We start from the raw sequence: 20,802 nt of genomic DNA, 5'->3' as shown, positions 1-20,802 counted from the left end.
CTGCTATATGAACTCATGGGTGCTTTGGTACTTGCTCACATTGTGTATGCCCTCTTGCCTCAGCATCTCTGGGTGCCAGACTCGATTGAAAACTGCAAACCAGACACACAGCCCATTGTGAAGTGGGAATTTAATGTGCTGGAACCAGCTGCGAAAATAATTATCAGGAAGAATGAAATCCAGCAAAGCACACCTTTCTTGACTGTTCAGCATCATTTACTGTGGTCTCTGTTCATATCTTTTTTGCATGTACTGAACAGAGTTTTATTTTTTTGGTGTCTTGACATCCATGTCTATCAGTATAGACACCACTTTGAGCAAAGATGAGGATTGTCTAGATAAGAATTAATGGTCCCTCAGTTTTACATGTTTCCTTCACTGCTCTTCCACTTGATTGCCTTAAGCCTTACCCAAGAGAACCCATGAGTTATACCTACCTTTCTGCTCTTGCAAGACTCAGGGCTGCATTTCAACAACAAAACCTAGAGAAATTTCCTAATGCTCCTGGGCATGGAGGCAATGACATACCACTGCCTTTCTCCCTCTGAAGCTTCTCTAGGGGATTATCAGTTTCATAGCTGAATCGAAACAGAACAAGCAGGTCTTGGTTCATAACACTGTAGATAAAACTGGATTTGCCCTCCAGGAATGAGCAATTCAGGCTCATTGTGTCAGTGGGAAAGGGAAGGAGAGGAGCTACCCTGGAAAGCTGGAGTGGGGTAGCCTCCAAGATTGGCTCCTGTTGCTCCTACTGTTGCTACATGAGTGAAGGACACAGGGAAGGTCTATAGCAAAGCTCCACACTGGGCAGAGGGGCTGTGGCTGTCTTGGTTGCTCAAAGCAGCGCAATATCCCAGGTAACTTCTCTGTGCCCAGAGCAGTTCTTTTGAGAAATAACACTAAAAGTATTTATTTAACACCACAATGATCCATCCACTGTCAGACTAACAGTGCAGAAAACCATCTAGCTCACAAAGTGAAAAGATGATTATCTAAATCTTATACATAATCTCTCTGACAACGAGCTAGCAAAGAAACATTTCTGTGGCAGCAAGTTTTTAAAAGCAGTCACAGGACATTCATAGGAACAATCCAAGCATGGACAAATAAAATGTCCCAACTGCAGTTCTTCCATATTTTGCTGCTTCATCTTATTGCCATTACTGGGGTTTGTTTGTTTCTTTGTTTTTTTTGGCTGAAGAGCTGGGGTTTGTCCTTTGAGCTGAGGTTTTCATTAAGATAGATTTTTCTGGTTTATTTCAGGTCTTATCAACATTCCTGCTGTGGCCTTCGGCATATTCTCGGGGGGACTGATCATGAAAAAATTCAGAATCAATGTTTTAGGGGCTGCAAAACTCTCCCTGGGATCCTCTTTCTTTGGTTACCTATTGCTTCTCTCACTGTTTGCGATGGGCTGTGAGAACTCGGATGTGGCCGGACTGACTGTGTCATACCACGGGTATGCTGGGAAGGGCATGCTTTAGCATGAAGTGCTACGGCAAATCAAATTCCTTCCTCACTTTATTCCACAAAGTATATATTGCTGGAAAGAGAACAACTGACCTAAATCAGAAATCTGATTTAATGCTGTGGAAACTGCTCCATCTATTCCAGCAGGCATTGTGTTAGAATCCGTTTGTGATTGTTGCCTTCAGCCCAGAGGGGTTTAAGCCACAAGTGCAGATTAATTTTCTGATTACTTTTTAATTATTATTGCCATGAGACCCATCCTTCGAGCCTAGAGATTTCTGGAAATGCGAGAAACTCAGAAGGGGGGTGAGATTCAATTAATTGTTCCTTGCCTCTGGGTGTTGCCGAACAACCCATGGCATTTAAAGTATTTTAATCCAAAATTTAAGGATTCAGGTGTTAACCATGAGTTAGCCATGTTGTTAACCATGAGGTACACCTGAGGCTAGTACTTCTGGGTTACTTTAGCCCATGCTATTACTCTGTAAAGCTCACTTTTGTGGAGGGGTTTCCAGCACCACAGCAGTACCAGGAGCTGCTTCACTGGTGAATTCAGCAGTATCTGGCAGAAGCTGCCATGCAAGGTATCAGACCCTCAGCTTGGATAAGTTCCATTCTGCTCATTTCCTCACTAACTTCTACAGTAACCATTCCCCCTGAGTAACTCACTCCGTTCTTCGCCACTGGAGTAATCTAACTTTTCCACACAGGTTTTTAAAAATTACATCAAGCCTCAGACAACTAACATTTTAGAAAATCTGAGAAAATACATGAATAGGAATCGTTAGCTTTCCCCCTAAATAAAGTAGTTACTATTTCACAGTATGTGGTTTGATATGGTGAAAACATTGTGATAACAGAGAAATAAGAATTTACACTGCTGCATATATGTGAAGAGACAGCACATGAATGAAGTACAGGCAGAAGGTCTGGCCAGGTGTGCCTGGCAGACAGCATAACTCCATAATTCAACAGAGATTTCCTCCACATCAGTCAGCTAAGAAACATCATTGCCATTTCTCTTTTCCCCTAGAACTAAACGGATGACTGACTACGAGCAAGCCCTGTTTTCAGAGTGCAACTCAGGATGCTCATGTTCCAAGAATGACTGGGACCCCATCTGTGGAGATAATGGAGTCACTTACGTTTCTGCTTGTCTTGCTGGCTGCCAGGCATCCAACGGCAGTGGGAAAGATACTGTAAGAGGCAATCTTACATATCCATATCTGATGTCATAGTTGTTCTAATACAAGCAGTTCTGTCAGAGTAAGTGGATTAAAACTGAGCAAAACAGATCCTCTCCAGCCCTACACTCCTCAGGTTTTTTTTATCAATCACCCACCCACATTTAAAACCTTCTAAATTGCTGTTTCCAACAGGAATCCCAAGCAAAGAACATAAGAAGGGGGGATTTTAGCTGTTGGTTACTAAAACTTTTAAAAGACATCACTAAATACAGTCATCAAGAGCAGATAGTTTCTTTATAAATTCCTCCAATGAGCAAGCCTTTTCCTTATGAAACATATTTTCTAGCTTGGATTTAAACTACCCAGAAAAGCATGATGTGCAATTTCTGAACATCCACTTCTCTGCTGGTTAGTTTGTCATACATTTTTGCTTGCTGTCTTCCAGGTATTTTTTAACTGCAGCTGTGTGGGAACCTTGGAATCTCCTTCACAAAGCTCCTCAGCTGTGGTGGGACCTTGTCAAAAAGGAAATGAGTGTCCAAAAATGTTTCTGTATTTTCTAGTAATATCAGTTATCACTTCATATACTTTGTCAGTAGGTGGCACACCCGGATACATACTGCTTCTAAGGTAAGAAATACTTTCTCCTAGCACTGCCAAAGGTTTCTAAGGTGTTTTGACATGGGTCCCACTCGCCCTGCAGTACTGTGAAATGTTTTCAGTTATGCAAGATAACTTTTTCCTTTTTTTTTTAATTTTTTTTTCTCTTTTTTACTATTAAGAGGCATCCTTATAATTTGACAATGAGTTTTCTACCATTAAAACAACAATGTGCTTAAGATTTTCTCTACCAACAGTACCTTTCTTTTTTTAAACATGATATAGGAGGCCTAGTTGTAATTTATGCTAAATTCCACTTCTCTCAATGGCTTTTACATTACTAGAATGGTATTAAATGGCCTCCATGCAAATGGCAACTAGCTCTACACATGCCAATGTGTGCATGCGTGTGCTACCAGTAGCCAGTTTTCCTCACTTGCTATGGATACCAATGCACAGCTGCACAAAGGTGATCTAACCCAAACCCTCTTTGTACACTCAACTCTTCCCTTCTAGTCCATTTGATTATTCCATACAATTGCTCTGTCCCAGATTTATCTCTTCAAAACAAAGATAGATTTAGCACAAGAGGGTTTTTTTGTTTTTCTTTTCTGTCATAATAATAATGTGTTTATTAAATGCTTATCCCAAGGGATTGTTCCAATACATATTTAGCTGCTTGAACTATTTGTCCATCACTAAGTGTAAGCTTTTAAGCTAATTTTAGAAAGTGCAAAAGGAATATAACACTTCCAGTAATGAATTTGGATTTTTGTCAGCTTCTTGCAATTTTTGGAATCTAAGTGCTGCTCCACTCTGTTTTGGAACGCCTTCTTTCTCAGTTCCCCTTCCCAAGTTATTTCCAGATGGGTACATTCTACTTCTCAAACATAACAATGGTAAATACAATTTAACTAATTTTTATTAATATTCTGTTTTCTTAAACCAAAACTCTCTTTTTTAAATGAAATTTCTGAAACAGGCCTTATCTCATTGTCAGTGCCTTTGTATCACATGGAATAATCCAGTGGTATAACTGGTTGAATATAGGAAATATTGAAAAACCTAAATAAAGAAATGTAACTTCAGCAATGGCTCCAGCACAGTCTTTGAACCAGAAGTAATATTCACACACAGACTTTCAGAAATGGTTGAGGTGAGGTTCTCCACCACCCTCCACGAACACTCCCGGTGAGGTATATGCCTTAAAACATATAACTGCATAGCTTTCCTCACCCACCTTGTAAGGTTATCATTGATTACTGCAAGAGCACATGGCATATCTGTCTGTCTGTGTAACTAACTCTCTTTCTCTTTCTCTTTCTCTTTCTCTTTCTCTTTCTCTTTCTCTTTCTCTTTCTCTCTCTTTTTCTCAATCTGTTCACCCCAAGGAGTCACTCCAAGAAGAACAACCATATTATAATCCATTTTAGACATTTTTTAACTGAAATTTATGCACCACTGAAAGTGTCCATGCACCCAGAGGAGGGTAATTCATGAGTTCAGAGCTTATAGTAAAGCCTTCAGGATTTCCACCAGATTGCCCTTTGTGGTTGCTTCGGACACAGGGATTTTTTTGTTGTATAAACATGGGTGTAGAGCTATCCAGGGATGCAATTCCTTTCCCCCCACATGATGTCCCCTTTCTTTCTATAAAACATATGGTAAAAAATGTATGATATGGTTCCACACAGGGCCTCAAAACCGTCATTGTAGCACTCAACCTCCTACTCTACATCATGTCTGCACTGCACAAGTGTCTGGGAGGAGATGTTTATAGTCAAACACCTACAAGCTTAAATCACATAGTGTTGCCTGCACTTCTCAGTCTTAAGAACTTGCTCCTAGCGGACTTAATGCTTTATGTATTTAATTAGAAAAGCTTAGAGAGGTTTTCAATAACGACACTAAAATACTAAAAAATATAATTTATATGATATCAGCAAAACAGCTTTATTGGTTCTGATCCAGCTTTTAGTTAAGTTGAAAATAATTTTACTTTGAGAGACATTTATTTGAAACTGAGAAGTTACGTGTTTTTGTGCTGCATTGAAGACACCCAAATCTCATGTGCAGCTAAATAAAACATGTTTTAGTTAAGATAATTTTTTTTTTTTTTTTTTTTTCCCTCTGTGCAAACAACCTGTGGACACAATTCTCCTTTTAGCTCACACTTGCTTTTCTGAAATCCATCACTGACTGGCTTTCCCTGAAAACATGTCTGAAGTGAAAGTGTGCTTCTGTTCCCAGAAAGAAAATAAATGTTATTTGAAAACAAATAGTCCCAAGTCAGGTTACAGGCTTCATTAAGTATTTTTTCCAATTATCTGTTTTAAAAATTATTCAGTATTCAGTCAGCTCTGATAAGATTCCAACACTTAAGCAAGCTGATTTTTGCAGACAAGCCAATATTGTTACACCTGCCATAGAACACAGAGCTAAAGCCTTCAAAGCCTATAAGATTTAGTGACATTTTCTTCAAAGGTTTACACAGCTGAAATCATTGAAATATGCTTACAGCTAGTGACCAAGGCATTTGCTGAAATGTCTCTTTAGTGGTATTAGAGTAATTACAATGCCAAGGAACTTGGGAAAGCCCAGAAGTTCTGGAGAAAAACTCCTGCACCCCAGATAGCTGTTGTTCAAGCACAAGCTATTAATAGCAGGTGATTAAGCAATGAAAAGGAAGTCTCAGATCTCCCTGAGAGGTTTGGCTCCCACTCAGGATCTCAAAGCAGTTGTTTCCTTGCAAAGACAATACATAGGCTCAAGCAATTTTTTTTTTCCATCTGAAAAATTCCATGGCTTATTTTCTGCATCTTGCTTTCTATGCCCTCACATTTGATTAAAAGGGCTTCTAGGCTGAGGCTTGCATGTATAACACGTATCTGATAGAGAGCAAAACACTGGTTTTCCAGTTCAAACTCATATTACGTTCATGTCTGCATAGATGGCAGTGCCATTATAAGCCACAATATAGCAAGCAGACTGTATGAAGATAATCCATGATCAGGGCATTGGAGAATAAAGTGCTCAGATTACAAAATTAGATGCATACAATATTTTTTTTGACCACGGTACTAGTTTTATATGTCCTTCACGTCCTTCTCCATTTTCACTAAATTAGAGGAATAAAATTTACATATGGATTGTTAATGCTGCTCTGGCAGCTACACTGGAAAATAATAAAACACCACTGGTGGGGAACAAGAGAGCTAGCTCTGCAATGTCTTCAGTATATTTAAAAAATGTATTCCCTATTACATTTATTTCTGCAAAAGCAGAGATCATCCTAGTTCAGAGCGCAGACTGGATATCCAAAGTGCTATGTTTATCCATAGTGACAACTGAATTTCAGAGCATTTTTAAAATACCTATATTGAATAGAATGGCTGTGACAGCAGGGAGTTTTATCAGTTACCATAATGATACACGTTACCTCACATATCAAGAGTGTCCTGGTTTAATCATGTGACTGGGACTATTCGCATGCTAAAAGTAATGCAGGTACTTAGGTTCTTTCTGGATTAGGTATGGTAATAAGCAGTCTGATACATGTTGGGTGAAACAGCACACTTGAGCAGCTGGTGAGGTTAGCAGCAGATGAGTCTTACTAATTTGAGTGGCTCCATATACACACTGCTGTTAGTGCTGTGGATGTGAAAGGCAGCTGTTCTCCCACCCACTACCTCTGCCCTCCTAGAAGAGCCAGGATGATGACTCAAGGATAGAGCAAGGCTGTTCTGGAGCCAGAAGGACTGATGATGTGCTGGGCCCCCACTGCAAGCTCAGAAAAATCCATATGCAAATGTACTTTTCTGGCAGAGAATGCCTTGGGAGATTTACCTTAGGAGGTGTGACCCTGATCCTTGATACAAGGCAATGAAAATTGTACCTTGTACTTGCCTGAGTTGTTATCCATAATTTCAGAGAATGTTTAACTGAATAAGACTCAGCAATGATGTGTGAATTCACAACCAGTCTTCTTGTCCTGCATTAGTAACTCTGAAATGCTGGCATTACCTGAAAAAAAACAACCCACCTTCTTAAAATGCAACATTGAATATAGATGTCTAGCACTCCTAGATAATGTTCTGATTTCATAACATGCTTTACATATTTCTGTAATTCTATTAAAGTAAATGTCAACAAGGAGAAAAAAAGTCACATTTATTTCCTTCCTCTTGCTTTCTATTTGTGCTCAAATTATCCACAGTCAATTTTTTATTTCTATTAAACATATTTTCTCTTTTTTTTAATTTTTAGATGCATTAAGCCACACTTGAAATCATTTGCCCTTGGTATCTATACCCTGGCAATAAGAGTACTTGGTAAGTCCAACTGTGGTTCTGGTTTAATATACACCTCACAAGTTGTCTATCCTAAAATTAAGCTCTGAATATTGGAAAGAATTTGTCTAACTGAGAAGCTGATATGGCATGATTTAAAAAACCCAAAAAACTAGGAACAGTGTTGGAAAAAGGAAGGATCACGGTATTTCATAAGTCGTATCACTGTCCCTTAGGTATAATAAAAATATGCACTCTTAACCTCCATAGAGGTGACAAGTGATCCTAAGGACTATAAAAAAATACTTCTTGTCTCACCCTATTCAACAACAGACATCATAGAACAGCTATGGCTCAGAATTTGTGGTCATTTTTCAGGCGTAATTTCATTGGTTTCTAAGGGAATTAAGCTAAGTACAAGTGTGCCTGAGAGCAGGGTTCACTGCTGCCTGGTGGTAAAGCCACCCACAAGTTTTGTCTAAAATCAAGGGTACTGTGAGATTCCACTGATCTGGAAACTCTAAAATCCAGTAGGTCTTCACAGAAAAGGTAATAATTAGCAAGAAACAATTCACTCCTTTAAATAGAAGACATATATTAGCTAGATGAGGCAGATGCAATGACATCAAAAACATAAACTGTAGGATGTTTCCTCACACCTTTGCAGGCCAGTATTTTCCGTCCAGGCTTACTTTCCTCTCCAGCAACTGTGGGTGGCTCCCCAGGTTGCACAGAGTCCATGATGTCCCCTTTAGCACCAGAAGAAAGGCCTTTCCTTTCCATCACCCCCAAGCACCGCAGTAGGTTTTTTTCCCTGACACAGCTGGATCTCAGGATACTTGTAAGCTACTTGTAGACCCACTGCAGGTTCCCAGCCCTGCTGTCTCCCTCCCTTCTCAATCACTCCAACCAACACACAGGACACCACCCACTCCCAATCTGAACAGGCTCCATTGCTCTCAAGAAAGGAGTAAAGGAGAAGTGTCTCCTTTGTTGTTTTTTTCCCCCCTCTCCTGCAGGCTGAAGGAAACCAAGCCATGGCCAGCACTCCTTCCGCTGACTTCCACAGGCTTTTTGATGTTCAGCTGTGTTTCCTCCCCACCCCAATCCCCCACAGGGAGGAAAGGGCGGTGTGCGCTTGGGCAACACAAGGCACGACTTCAACCAGCAAACAGTGTGGAAGTGTTTTTGCTGTTTGAATGTGTTTGAATCTTTAAAGATGCTTTCCATAGGGTGCAAGAGGTCTCGATCCCCTGGTATAGGAAATCGGGCAAGGAAGGCAAGAGACCAGCATGGCTGAGTCGAGACCTGCTGGTCAAACTAAAAGGCAAGATGGACCTACACAGGCAGTGGAAGAGGAGACTGGTGTCCTGGGCAGAGTATAGGGACATTGTCTGGTTATGCAGGGATGAGGTCAGGAAGGCCAAGGCACAGCTAGAACTGAATTTGGCAAGAGCTGTAAAGAAAACCAAGAAGGGCTTCTACAGGTACATAAACCAGAAAAGGAAGGTTAAAGAAAGTGTACCCCCCTGATGAGCCACAATGGTGAAACGGTAACAACAGACGAGGAGAAGGCTGAGGTTCTGAACAACTTTTTTGCCTCAGTCTTCACGGGCAACCCCTCTCCTCACAACTCTCATGTTGATGGCCCTCAAGATGGAGACCAGAGAGACAAAGTCCCCCCCCACTGTAAGTGAAGATAAGGTTTGTGACCATCTGAGGAACCTGAAGATATACAAGTCCATGGGACCTGATGAGATACTTCCCAGAGTCCTGAAGGAATTGGCAGATGTAGTTGCCAAACCACTGTCCATGATACTTGAAAAGTCATGGCAGTCAGGTGAAGTCCCTGGCGACTGGAAGAAAGGACATGTTACACCCATATTTTAAAAGGGTAGGAAGGAGGACCCTGGGAATTACCAAACTATCAGCCTCACCTCTGTGCCTGGGAAGATCATGGAACAGCTCCTCCTAGGAGACATGCTAAGGCACGTGGAGGACAAGGAGGTGATCCAAGACAGCCAGCATGGTTTTACCAGGAGCAAATCCTGCCTGACCAGCCTAGTGGCTTTCTACAATGAAGTGACTACATCAGTCAACCAGGGAAAAACAGTGGGTGTATCTGGACATCTGCAAGGCCTTTGACATGGTCCTCCACAACATCCTTCTCTCTAAATTGGAGAGATATTGGTTTGATAGTTGGGACTGTTCAGTGGATAAGGAATTGGTTGGATGGTCACATCCAGAGGGTAGTGGTCAATGGCTCCAAGTCCAGATGGAAAACAGTGACAAGTGGTGTCCCTCAGGGGTCAGTGCTGGGACCAGTGTTGTTTAATATCTTCATTATTGATACTGACAGTGACATTGAGAGCACCCTTAGCAAGTTTGCTGATGACACCAAGCTGGGTAGTGCAGTTGATATGCCAGAGGGAAGGGATGCCATCCAGAGGGACCTGGGCAAGCTGGAGAAGTGGGCCCAGGTGAACCTCATGAGGTTCAACAGGCTAAGTGTAGGGTCCTGCACCTGGGCCGAGGTAACCCAAGATATTAATACAGGCTGGGGGAGGTCATGCTTGAGAGCAGCCTCAGAAAGTATCTGGGGGTACTAGTGGATCAAAAGCTGGATATGAGGCACCAATGTGCAGTTGCAGCCCAGAAGGCCAACTCCATCCTGGGCTGTACCAAAAGAAGTGTGGCCAGCAGATTGAGAGAGGAGATTCTGCCCCTCTACTCTGCCCTGGTGAGACCTCACCTAGAATACTGCATCCAGATCTGGTGCCCCCAGCACAAGAAAGATGTGGACCTGTTGGAACGTGTCCAGAGAAGGGCCATGAAAATGATCCAAGGGCTGGAGGACCTCTCTTATGAGGACAGGCTGAGGGAGTTGGGGTTGTTCAGCCTGAAGAAGAGAAGGCTCTGGGGGAACCTCATAGTGGCCTTCCAGTACCTGAAGGGGGCCTACAGGAAAGCTGGGGAGGAACTTTTTACAGGGGCTTGCAGTGAGAGGACAAGGGGTAATGGTTTTAAGCTGAAAGAAGAGAGATTTATGTTAGAGATCAGGCAGAAATTCTTCCGTGTAAGGGTGTTGAGACACTGGAACAGGCAGCCCAGAGATGTTGTGGGGGCTCCATCTGTGGAGGTGTTCAAGGGCATGTTGGATGGAGCTCTGAGCAGCCTGTTTTACTGGAAAGTGTCCCTGCCCATGCAGGGGAGCTGGAACCAGATGATCTTTAAGGTCCTTTCCAACTCCAAAAATTCTGTGATTCTGTGACTCTGTGTTATTTGATGTTCTACTTGAACATGTCTCTAGATCAGAACTGATGACCCTGGGAAGTAACCTTCTTGCTTCTATTCATTTATTAAACACAATCAGCGGGAATTCCAGCCCCGGTGTACTTTGGAGTGGCTATAGATACTACTTGCCTGAAATGGGGAAGCAAAAGATGTGGGGGAAGAGGAGCCTGCAGACTTTATGACTCCAGTGCACTCAGGTAACAGCTCTTCTCCATTTGTTCTTTAACTTGTGGTGTTTAAGTACATATACACCTGGTACTGGTAGAAGAATTTCAATCATAAAATTTTAGTGAAAGGTTTGATGCCAAATGAAAGAGTCTGATCAGCAACATTAACAATAATGCTCAGGTTTTAGCATTCTCTTTTTGTTTAATTTCTTTTGAGGGGGTGATCTAGTTTCAATATCTGCTGGAAAATTTTTTTCAAAAAACACCATTAAGTTCAAACCTCAGTTTTATGCCAAAATTTCCCCCATTTTTGACAACTACGATGTGATAGTGTGTGTTTATAAGTAAATAAGTAAGCCAATAAGGGAAAGAGTTGTTGTCACGAACCGAAGCCAGGGGGGCTACCGGCTGTCAGGTGCTTTCGTGACTCCCCCATCCCCCAAATTTGGAGGGGTTGTTGAGTAAGACCGAGGGTCAGACGTGGCGCTCGCCTCGCACAGAGGAGCGGCCGCTGCGGGACCGTGTTTTAGAGGCATAGTTGGATACACCCCCACCGCGCCCACAAATTGCTACCGAGAGCCATGTTTAGTTTACGAATTAACCGGTTTATTAAGGGTTAACACAAACTGAGGGATGAGGTTTAGGGGAAATGTAAAAATGGCACATGGCTACCAGGGCTATATCGGGGAAGCAATGTGTCCTGTAGGGAGGTGATGCAGAAAGTGCTGCGCTCTTACGGCGCTCTCTCCGGGAGCGGGTTGTGGATCAAAGGAGAGGGAGGAAGTTGAGCCCGGCTGGACAGTTAGAGAGAGTTTGTGTGTGTATTTACCCTTCCGTAGCGTGCGGCTCCTGGGATGCGGCTTCTTTTCCAGCTGGCAGGGCTCGGCAGCAGGTCCGTAGGGACCGGCTTCCCGGTACCAGGGCCGACCCCCCAGCAGCGGGCAGGCGGGCCGGGCAGGCAGCTGCGGGGTTCCGGTCCGGTTTGGCTCCGGCTGCGGTGTGAGGCTCGGGCAGCTGAAGCCAGGCAAGCTCCGGCGGGCAGCATTCCCTCGGGGAGAGGGCTGGCTCCCCGCGGAACGGCCACGGGTGGCCCCTCGGCTCCCCCGGGCAGCGGCGCTGGCGTTCCAGGCGGCAGCGGGTTGTTTTCCCCGGCAATCGGCAGCAAAACGGTGGGGGGCCCCGGCCCCGACGGCTGCAGGAAGGACCCGGTGCTCCAGAGGTCAGAACCCCGGCACGCAGAGGTCAGAATCCCCTTAAGGCTCAGGCTGGATCCCCGGGGCAGGCAGGCAGAGTCCCGGCACCAGGTTCCCTATCAGGGCGAGTCCGAGGAGCAGCAGGGGGGTGTCCCACGCAGGAGGTGTCCGAGCGGGCCGCGCCCTTTTACCTGCTGCACTCGCTGCCTTTTATTCCCCAGTGACCTCCCCGTCCAGTCAGTGTCACTGTCCAGAGACAATCAGCATCCATGAGCCCCACGCTGGGGCGGTAACTTTAGCAGGGGCAACGCGTAACTTGTTATCCATCCTTCCTGCCTTGCACCGCATCTGTTGTTTTGCTTTCACTTGTCCTTGGGCAGCGGGCCTGGTTTTGGCCCATTAGCTGGGAATAATCAGCAGAAGGCCTTTGCTGGCTTAAAAGGCATTTTGTTTAGACTTATGTGGGGAAGAAGAAGAACCGTTTCCCACATCTCACCTCTCGGCTTTTAAGGCAGCAGGTTGTAATTTGAAGTTTTTAGGTTCATTAATACCTATTTTATTTAGATTCCTGTCCAAATCCTTCCTCCTCATTTCATCCTTCCCCTCCTCGGGTGTTGAATACATGTTGAAATGAGGGAACAATTCCCAAACAGTATATGCAATAATACATCTAACAATCCAGTGTGAACTATTAATGACTATTATATTTGACAGATGAGTAATACTGAGCATTAATAATACTTTGAAAGCATAAAAATTACAGAATATTCAACCTAAATTGGACTTACTAACCTGTTGAGCTCTTACTACTCCTAATAATCATTACACCTCTCTTCTCTTAGTTATTAAGGAGATAAGGCCTGGGTAATAATGCTTAAGTTTTTATCATTTACCCTTGGTTCTTGATGTACTTGTTCTGGTGGGTGTCTCTGGTGAAGTCATCTTACTCACAAAGGAGAAAGAGTAGCTACACATGGGTACAAGATTGGGAATAGAATAATTGCAGTTATTATAAAATAAACCCAGTCCCCAATTCTGTCGAAAAAGGAAAATAAAATAGACCGTTTAGCTGATACCCAAACTTGAACCAGAGTTTTTGCCACTTCAGTGAGTTCTTTAACAATGTTCTTGATTATTCCCATTTCAATACAATATATTGCAAACAACAGCTCAAAGGCAAGCATAGAAGGAGACAATCTTATAGAGTACCCTGTTTAGGCCATGGGGTGATCAGTCCCATAGCGGTCACAAAGTGACTCCTCTGGAGTCCAGTAGCAGGTTGATCAGGCCTGATACTGTCACTGGGGTGTCTCTGGCTCCTTAAGTTGTTAGACCTGCAATATATTAACTAGCATCATTAGACACTAGTACAGAGAAATACAAAAAAACCACCACCAACAACAAAACAAAAACCCCCAAAGTAAAACACTGGTTTACTCAACGTGAATTATCCATTTTGTTCTGATTTTATGTTGTCATTTAAATCAGATGCAACCCATGTATTTGAATTAATTGGTGTTTGTAAGATAAGCTTGACCTTACCAATATTTGGCAGGCTTGCCAGAACAGTTTGTCCAGGGTGGAGAGGAGTTGTAGATTTTTTAAAAGACCTTTTGTTTTCTCTGTGATCCTGAGTAGGTAACTCAGGGGGAAAAAAGCGTTCAGGCAGGGGCACCCATTCACCCCCCACCTATTGTTTATAGCAGTGATTGCATACCTCAATCTTTCGTCCCATTTTGAGTCCTGTGAGCAAATTAGGCTTTTAATTAACCTATCAGTGAGGTCTATTCCATTAGACTGCGGGTAGTATGGGACATGAAATGGCCATTGAGTACCTTCCCTTTCAGCCCATTGTTGTACAAGATGTGAGGTGAATGAGTTTGGTTGTCAGATTGAATATTTGTGGGTTTAGGCAGAACCCCAAATACCTTTTCTAAAAAGCAGACAGTGTTTTCTCCGTTTGGCCTAGAAACAGCTTCAGCACAGGTCAATCCTGATACCACCTCCACAGTCACAATGGTGTATTGTTTGTTTCCTGATCTTCAGAAGGGACCAATGTAGTCCACCTGCCATGTGGACCACAAGGGTTTTCCTTCCCTGATAAGCAGATTGTCAGTTGTTAGGGGATGTTCCCCAAGTCTAATTTTGCAAAGATCATGTGTAGAAATTACTGTTTTGCATTGCTCATGGGTGACAGGCCACCCATGGGCTTGTGCCTCTTTGTATAAATCAAAGACTCCTGAATGGCCTCTTTTACAGTGGAGCCATTCAAGCAAACTTTTCCATTCCTGATTTTCTCCTGTGATAGCTGATCGGATTTCCTTCACATCAGTTCTAGCTAGCTCATCAACATAGTTTTTCTACTTACTAGCTTCATCCCTTAAAGTAGTTTGGTGAGAAGGTATCCATCCCACATGGAAATTAGGATTCTCTTTAGCAATTTTCAGTATTTGTTGCCATTCCTCTTTATGCCAGACAGGTACCCTGTTAATTTCCCAGTTATTACTTTCCCAGAAAGTAATCCATTCCACACAGCCCTTAAAGACCACAAAGGAATCTGTGTAAATGTACACAGAGTCCTTGGAGGCTTTTTCTTTTGTAAAAACATTGAGAACAGCATAGAATTCTCCCACATGAGTGCTGCCCTTATCTTGGTTTATTATTTGTTCGCCTGTAGAAAGTTTAACTGCAGCAGATTTGAACCACCAAGTTTTTCCTTCTCTTCGGGATGAAGCGTCTGTAAACCAAGCATTAACCATTTCACTCATATTCTGGGGCTTCTTTGATAGGACTGGGAACTTTAATTATTAAATCTTTTTCATTTGTAGATTCAATTTGTTCCTGAATTTTTAGTAGTTTATCTGGGCCTTCTTCAAGTTGGAAAAGTCCAGAATACTATTCAATCTGGCTATACCATTTCCTGATTGTGCCTTTTTGGGATATTCCTTCGGGAGGGGCCTTTCCAGACAGTACTTGATTAACTACCTTGAAAGGGCCTCGAAGGATTACCTTTTGTTTTTTAATAATCTTGCTGACTTCTTTCAGTGTTCTACACACTGTTAGCAATCCCTTTTCCAGAACAGAATATTACTTTTCTGAATCCTTAAATGACTGAGAGTAAAAACCAATTGGTTGGGTGCTCCCTTCAGGTCCCCGTTGCCAAAAATGATATGACAAGGCACTGGCTGAAAACCCCCACTCTGTTATTATTGGATCTTCTGGGTGGAGGGGCCCCAGAGTTTAGTATGTCTGTGCTTTCAATAATAATAGTTCAAGGGCCTCATTGTGAGACGAATCCCATTCCCAGTGACAATTCTTTTTCAATAAATCAAAAAGAGGATGGACTATGATAGATACATCTGGGATATGCTTTCTCCAGTACTGAAGGGTGCCTAATATTTTCTGCAGTTCTTTTTTATTTGCTTTTTTCATTGCTCCATGTTGGAGCCAGACTACAAAAAGGAAGGGAAGGGTGCCACAAAGCACACTTGGATTATCTAGAGGCTTAAGCACGATGTTGTCTTTATCAGTTTATTTGTAGAGGAACGTAATTACCAGAACTGCATTTAAGAAAGGCATTACCAGAAATCGAGAATGGAATAAAAATGGTAAGAGGAAAATGAGATAAGTTGCCCTGTTGTTTAGAAAATTTGAAGAAAACAATAAAAGGTCAGACGGGACTCATTACTGATAAAGAATCATTATGTTATTGCTGCTGCTGTTGTTACTGTCATTATATCTGTAAAGCAAAAATGCCGTCCAATGGTCTTGGTATCACTGGTACTGTTTATGAGGCAATCAAAAAATAAATTAATTGTCTTAGAAATATTAGTGTTATTCTTACTGAAGCACATTGGTGTAGAGGAGGTCAGTCAATGCCTGAGTTGCTTTCTTGGCCACAGATCACACAATACTGGACCTGAGTGAGCTGACAAACTCATCTCCAGTGTCATAGCCTTGCTTGAAGAGCTTTCTTTTTCAGCATGAAAATATGAATGTGTCCTTGATGCCTTCTAGTCATATGTTGCCTTTGAAATAGGCTCTGATTGATAATTTCTCTCTCAGGTATGCGTACCTGGGGCTGACTTTGGTGTTGGGCACGGTGTCCATTTTCTTCAGTGTTGCTGTCCTTTGGGTTCTTCGGAAAAGGTCTTCTCCACAAGATGAGACCCTCTCAGCCAACGGGGAGAGAGGCACCTGTGGGACAATGAGCAGGAAAGATATTTTTGTCAATAGTGACTGTTTAATTCAGACAACTTACTGGCCAGAAAAGGAGACTAGACTTTAGGAAGACTTGAGATTTCCACCGTGACTTTCCCCAGTGAGTGGTGTTCCAGGCAAAATTCATCATCAGTGAGGCGGTATCTTAGTATCCACCCTGAAAACTTCCACCTTCCCGTAATTTTCACTGTAAACACCACAAGCAAAGACAAGCATTTTAGTACATGTACAGTTCTGAAAACGCTGCTTACCATTTGTCCTGCCGAGTCAGAGCCACTCAAGTGAGGAGATCTGTTATGGGGGGAGGTGCAGCTTGCTCCCTTGCCAAGAAGCTGGATTCATGGCTGCTCCTCAGCCTGGTCTCTCCTCATCAAGCTGCAACAGCCACCTTCCTTCTGTGTGTGAGGGGTGGTGGGAGGTTGCAATACAGCTCTATCAGCAGTGATACCAGGCTGAGAGGAGCTGGTGCAACAAAACGCGACTTGGCAGCCTGGAAGGTGCGAGGATATTCTGCACACAGCTCGGCCTTGCAAGCAGGACAGGAGGAAGGGGGTTTGCTGGAAGGACAAATCAGCTACAGGCCCTGGGCATCTTGTGAATTCAACCCTTAACACCTAGAACATCAAATGTGGCTAGGGATTCTTTTTCAAGTAGCTCTGTTATAGAACAAAAATAACAGCAATAAAAGTTGCCATTGCAGTCAAAGACCGCAAGAGTATCTTCCAAAGAAAACTGGAATAAAAATAGAGCTTTTTTAATGTTTCCAACAGTTTCTTGCTACTTGCTAGTACTCAGTGTACTGAATAATTCCATGCATTTTATGCAATGTAATAACATCATGATGCAAGATACATATGTTTTGGGGTTTTTTTTTAAAGCTATGAAAAGGCAGCTTGGGAACAATAAAATGAATTCAAAGACCAGGTGATTTGGGGGCTTTCCTTTTAATTTATTATATTGGCTAGCTGAAACTAAGACATAGTATCATAGTATTGCTTTATATATAATTTTTGCCATTTGAAAATATTTGATATTAAATAAATTTGGGTTGGGAAGTAAAACAGAGAGCTGTTTAACATGGAACAAAATCTCAAGAACACTTGCACTGAAAAAGATTGTGACAGCACCACTACAAACTATGTCCTTTAAAACAACTAGAATTTTAGAGCACATGACCAAAGGTAGACCTCACCCTTCAACACAGTATAGGCAAAACAATCTCATATCACATCACTTGCATCTTCACAGTGACCTTAGGTACCCTGCTGCTGAACTGAGCTTGCTGGTCAGAGGCAGATGTGGAGCCACTGCTGTGACATGCATGAGGAGGAGCAGATGTATAAGAATGGGATTTACTGAGCTTTATCAATGAGAAATATTTACAGAGCACCATTAGGGAATGACCTAATCCATTCCATAGGAATATCAAGAAGTTTGTTGTGTAAGCACCAAGTACCTGCAGCAGGTAAGGATTTAAAGCCACTACATGAGATAATGCAGTTGCCAGATGAAGGACCAGTGCTACCCACCATTAACCATGTGGATGAGTGTTTAGGCAGTGACCTGGAATATAGGACACCCAGTCCCCTGTCCCAGCTATTTGTCCTTCCAAGGGAATGTCGGATGCTACAGGAAATGGGCTACTGGAGAGATGCAGGGGTTCACTTTGCCTTATATAACTGGACATTGAACTAAACAGAATTAAAATAATTAGAAAGGATGTGAATACGGGAATAACTGAAGCATTATGGCTGGAGTGAATCACAAAGACCAGCATTCCCATCTCAGGTCTCATTCCTACTGTATCATCAAAGCCAGCAAAAAATCCCAAACTGCATCAGTATCCAGGAGAAAGAGAGATGCCTGGAGCCTTCCATAGCCTCTTCAGGAGGGCATTTTTCATAGCAACAGCCTGTCAGATCCAGTGAGAGACAGGGACAACCCAACTTGAGTACACACTGGAACAAAAAAGGAGTATCTGCATTTCATTCAATGCTTATTATTGTATATATGTCAAAAATATGGGGATGATTCCTAATTAGCTAATCAGTCCCAGCAGGGGCATTGCTGCTCAGCAATGCTGAAGTTGTCAGAGAGGCAGTTCTGCACAAGCCTGACAGTATGATGGACAGGAAGATTCACTGGCTTACAGCAAAAGGAAAGAAATTGGGAGAAATAAACATATCCTACTCTAGTTTAGAAAGAAAAAAGGAAAAAAAATTGACTTGTTGGATTATCATCTAAGCTTATATATGTAAGACTGTGCTTAATGAATAATGCATGGGCTTTCCTTCCACACCCCATTTCCATTATACATGAAAGGAAGAGGAATACTATAAAAGAATTTGTTTCAGTAAGTCTTATTTTCATTATGGTTTAAAAATGAGCACTCTTTTCTCTCACCCTTTGGCAATGATAATACTGTAAGTTGCCAAGCGGATATACTCCATCCCCACTTTGGAATATTTTCAAGTCTGGCACTTTATTCTAATACTTTAAGTAGTAACTTCGATGCATAAATGAGTGTCTGAATAGAGATACATGTTCTGGGTTTGTTATAATAACTGAGCAAGGGGCCTCAGCACTAAGGGATTTGGACCTGTCGAGTTCTTCTTACCAGAATTCTTCCTCATAAACTAAATCTGCAACTGGTCAGCAAATCTAGACTTTTTTCTTTAGAATTAGAGATATTAAACCACAGTTGAGAGACTTCAAATGCATTTTATTTTTAAAAGGTGAGACTGTTAAAAGAATGGGCTGAGAAGATTTCCCAACTACTGATGTCCGCCTTTGAGAGCAAACTGGGACTTGTTGTTAAAGAGTACTCATGGTCTATATGCCATGAAAAATACAGCCTAAAAATATAGCATGGTATTAATACATTTCCATATCATAGCAAGGACCCTAAATGGCACATACAGGAGAAGACAAAGGTACCAGGACAAGTCACATGATGGGATGTGCAACCAGGCCTGGGACATGTGAGCCCGTACACATTTTCTTTTCTACCTTCCAGCAAAGAATGCAACTCTTAAAAGGCATAATATGTCTTACTAACAGGCACATAATTTCTAATAATTTCAAGAGGGAAACATCAAAGCATTCTAACAAATGAAGGAGTCAAAAAGATGAGGTCAATGGACTGTGGGAACTTTGCATTTGGTCTATAGCTCATGTCCTCACAGCATCTGACAAGAAAGAAGCATCAGAGTAGGATGAAGTCTCTGCAGGTCACAGACAGTTGAACAGCTGCCCCTTCCTTGTGCCAGTATTAAATTGCTATGTATGATCCTGTGATCTGAGGGAATTGCCAAAAGACAGAATGGCGTGAATGTAGCAAAATGAATTTATAGGCTGAATAACGATAGGTTGCCTCCTTGATGTGCTCAAAATAATAAGATTATTTTATTAAACAACTGTTTTAATATTTTTAAATAGCAGCATGATGATTATTATCATCATTGACATTACCACGCTGGTTGGTTTCACTGTTGATGACATAACACTATTCAGCAGTTTGAAACGTGCAATGTAATTCTGCATAACACTGAAAGAAAAAAAGTTACTCCCCTCTAGGAACTATGAAATGCATAGTATATAGGGTATTTTTAAAAGTATGTGTAGAGAACCATAATTGATAATAATGATAAATATTAATAAAGTGAGCATACTTGTTTAACAAGAAGAGCATAGGAGGATATTGAAAACTAGCAAGTGCAGCATAAATTAACAGAGGTAAAGTTTCATCTCACCAATACGAGAATTATGAGGTTAGAACTTTACACAGATTTAAATAGTGACTGGGTGAACAGGAAAGAAAATATAGAAGGATCTTTAAAGTTTAAAGACCACCTCAGAAAATCCCAAACCAAAAATAAGGAAAATATAATCCCTGGAGAGTGAAAGAGTTTATGGGAAAGCACGCTTACGTTTAAGACTACAAAGATGACCAATAGCAAGAGCTGGCTATTGTGGTGAAAAGATAACAAAAAGGAAAACTGTAAATGGCATGGGGAAGTGTTAATAGGGATCAGCTGCTCACCAGCTCTTCTATTATAAGGACAAGGGGCACCAAGCTGAGATGGTAGACGGGATGTTCAAAGGAGTTGACTTTGCACACAACACGTGAGCCTTGAGCAATCCTCACAAGGAAACTTCATGTACATTGATTCAAAGGGAGACAGGGTAGGTATTGAAAAGGCCATGTGGGTCATTAGGTACCTGCTTTTGCCTCTCAGTTCTGCTCAAGTCTTCTCTTGTATTTTGAAACTAATTGGCTATTGGGAGAGTAGTAGACATATAATACGTACTTGCTGACGTTTGCTTTCCGTAAGCATTCTTCCTTGATTACTGCCTGTCAGGGTTTTGAGGGCACCAATCA

General features: G+C 42.1%; 1 protein-coding gene across 3 annotated transcripts in view; it reads left to right on the top strand.

The window, feature by feature from the left end:
* SLCO1C1 (solute carrier organic anion transporter family member 1C1) overlaps window positions 1-20,802 on the top strand; it is a 65,574-nt gene that overhangs the window by 15,967 nt on the left and 28,805 nt on the right. For 2 of the 3 annotated variants that reach the window (XM_051615216.1, XM_051615154.1), the window contains exon 1: window positions 10,984-11,037. In XM_051615216.1, the coding sequence (XP_051471176.1) occupies window positions 11,019-11,037 (19 nt within the window). In that variant the 5' untranslated portion in view covers window positions 10,984-11,018. Of the gene's footprint in view, window positions 1-1,263; window positions 1,460-2,503; window positions 2,670-3,102; window positions 3,288-7,523; window positions 7,589-10,919; window positions 11,038-16,265; window positions 16,592-20,802 lie in introns of those variants that run through there. The other variant, XM_051615164.1, reaches the window with a different exon arrangement.

The sequence above is a fragment of the Apus apus genome, chromosome 1 (assembly GCF_020740795.1).
Source record: "Apus apus isolate bApuApu2 chromosome 1, bApuApu2.pri.cur, whole genome shotgun sequence".
NCBI lineage: Eukaryota > Metazoa > Chordata > Aves > Apodiformes > Apodidae > Apus > Apus apus.
The sequence above is the reverse complement of the archived record's forward strand: the minus strand, read 5'-3'. Positions and strand labels throughout refer to the sequence as shown.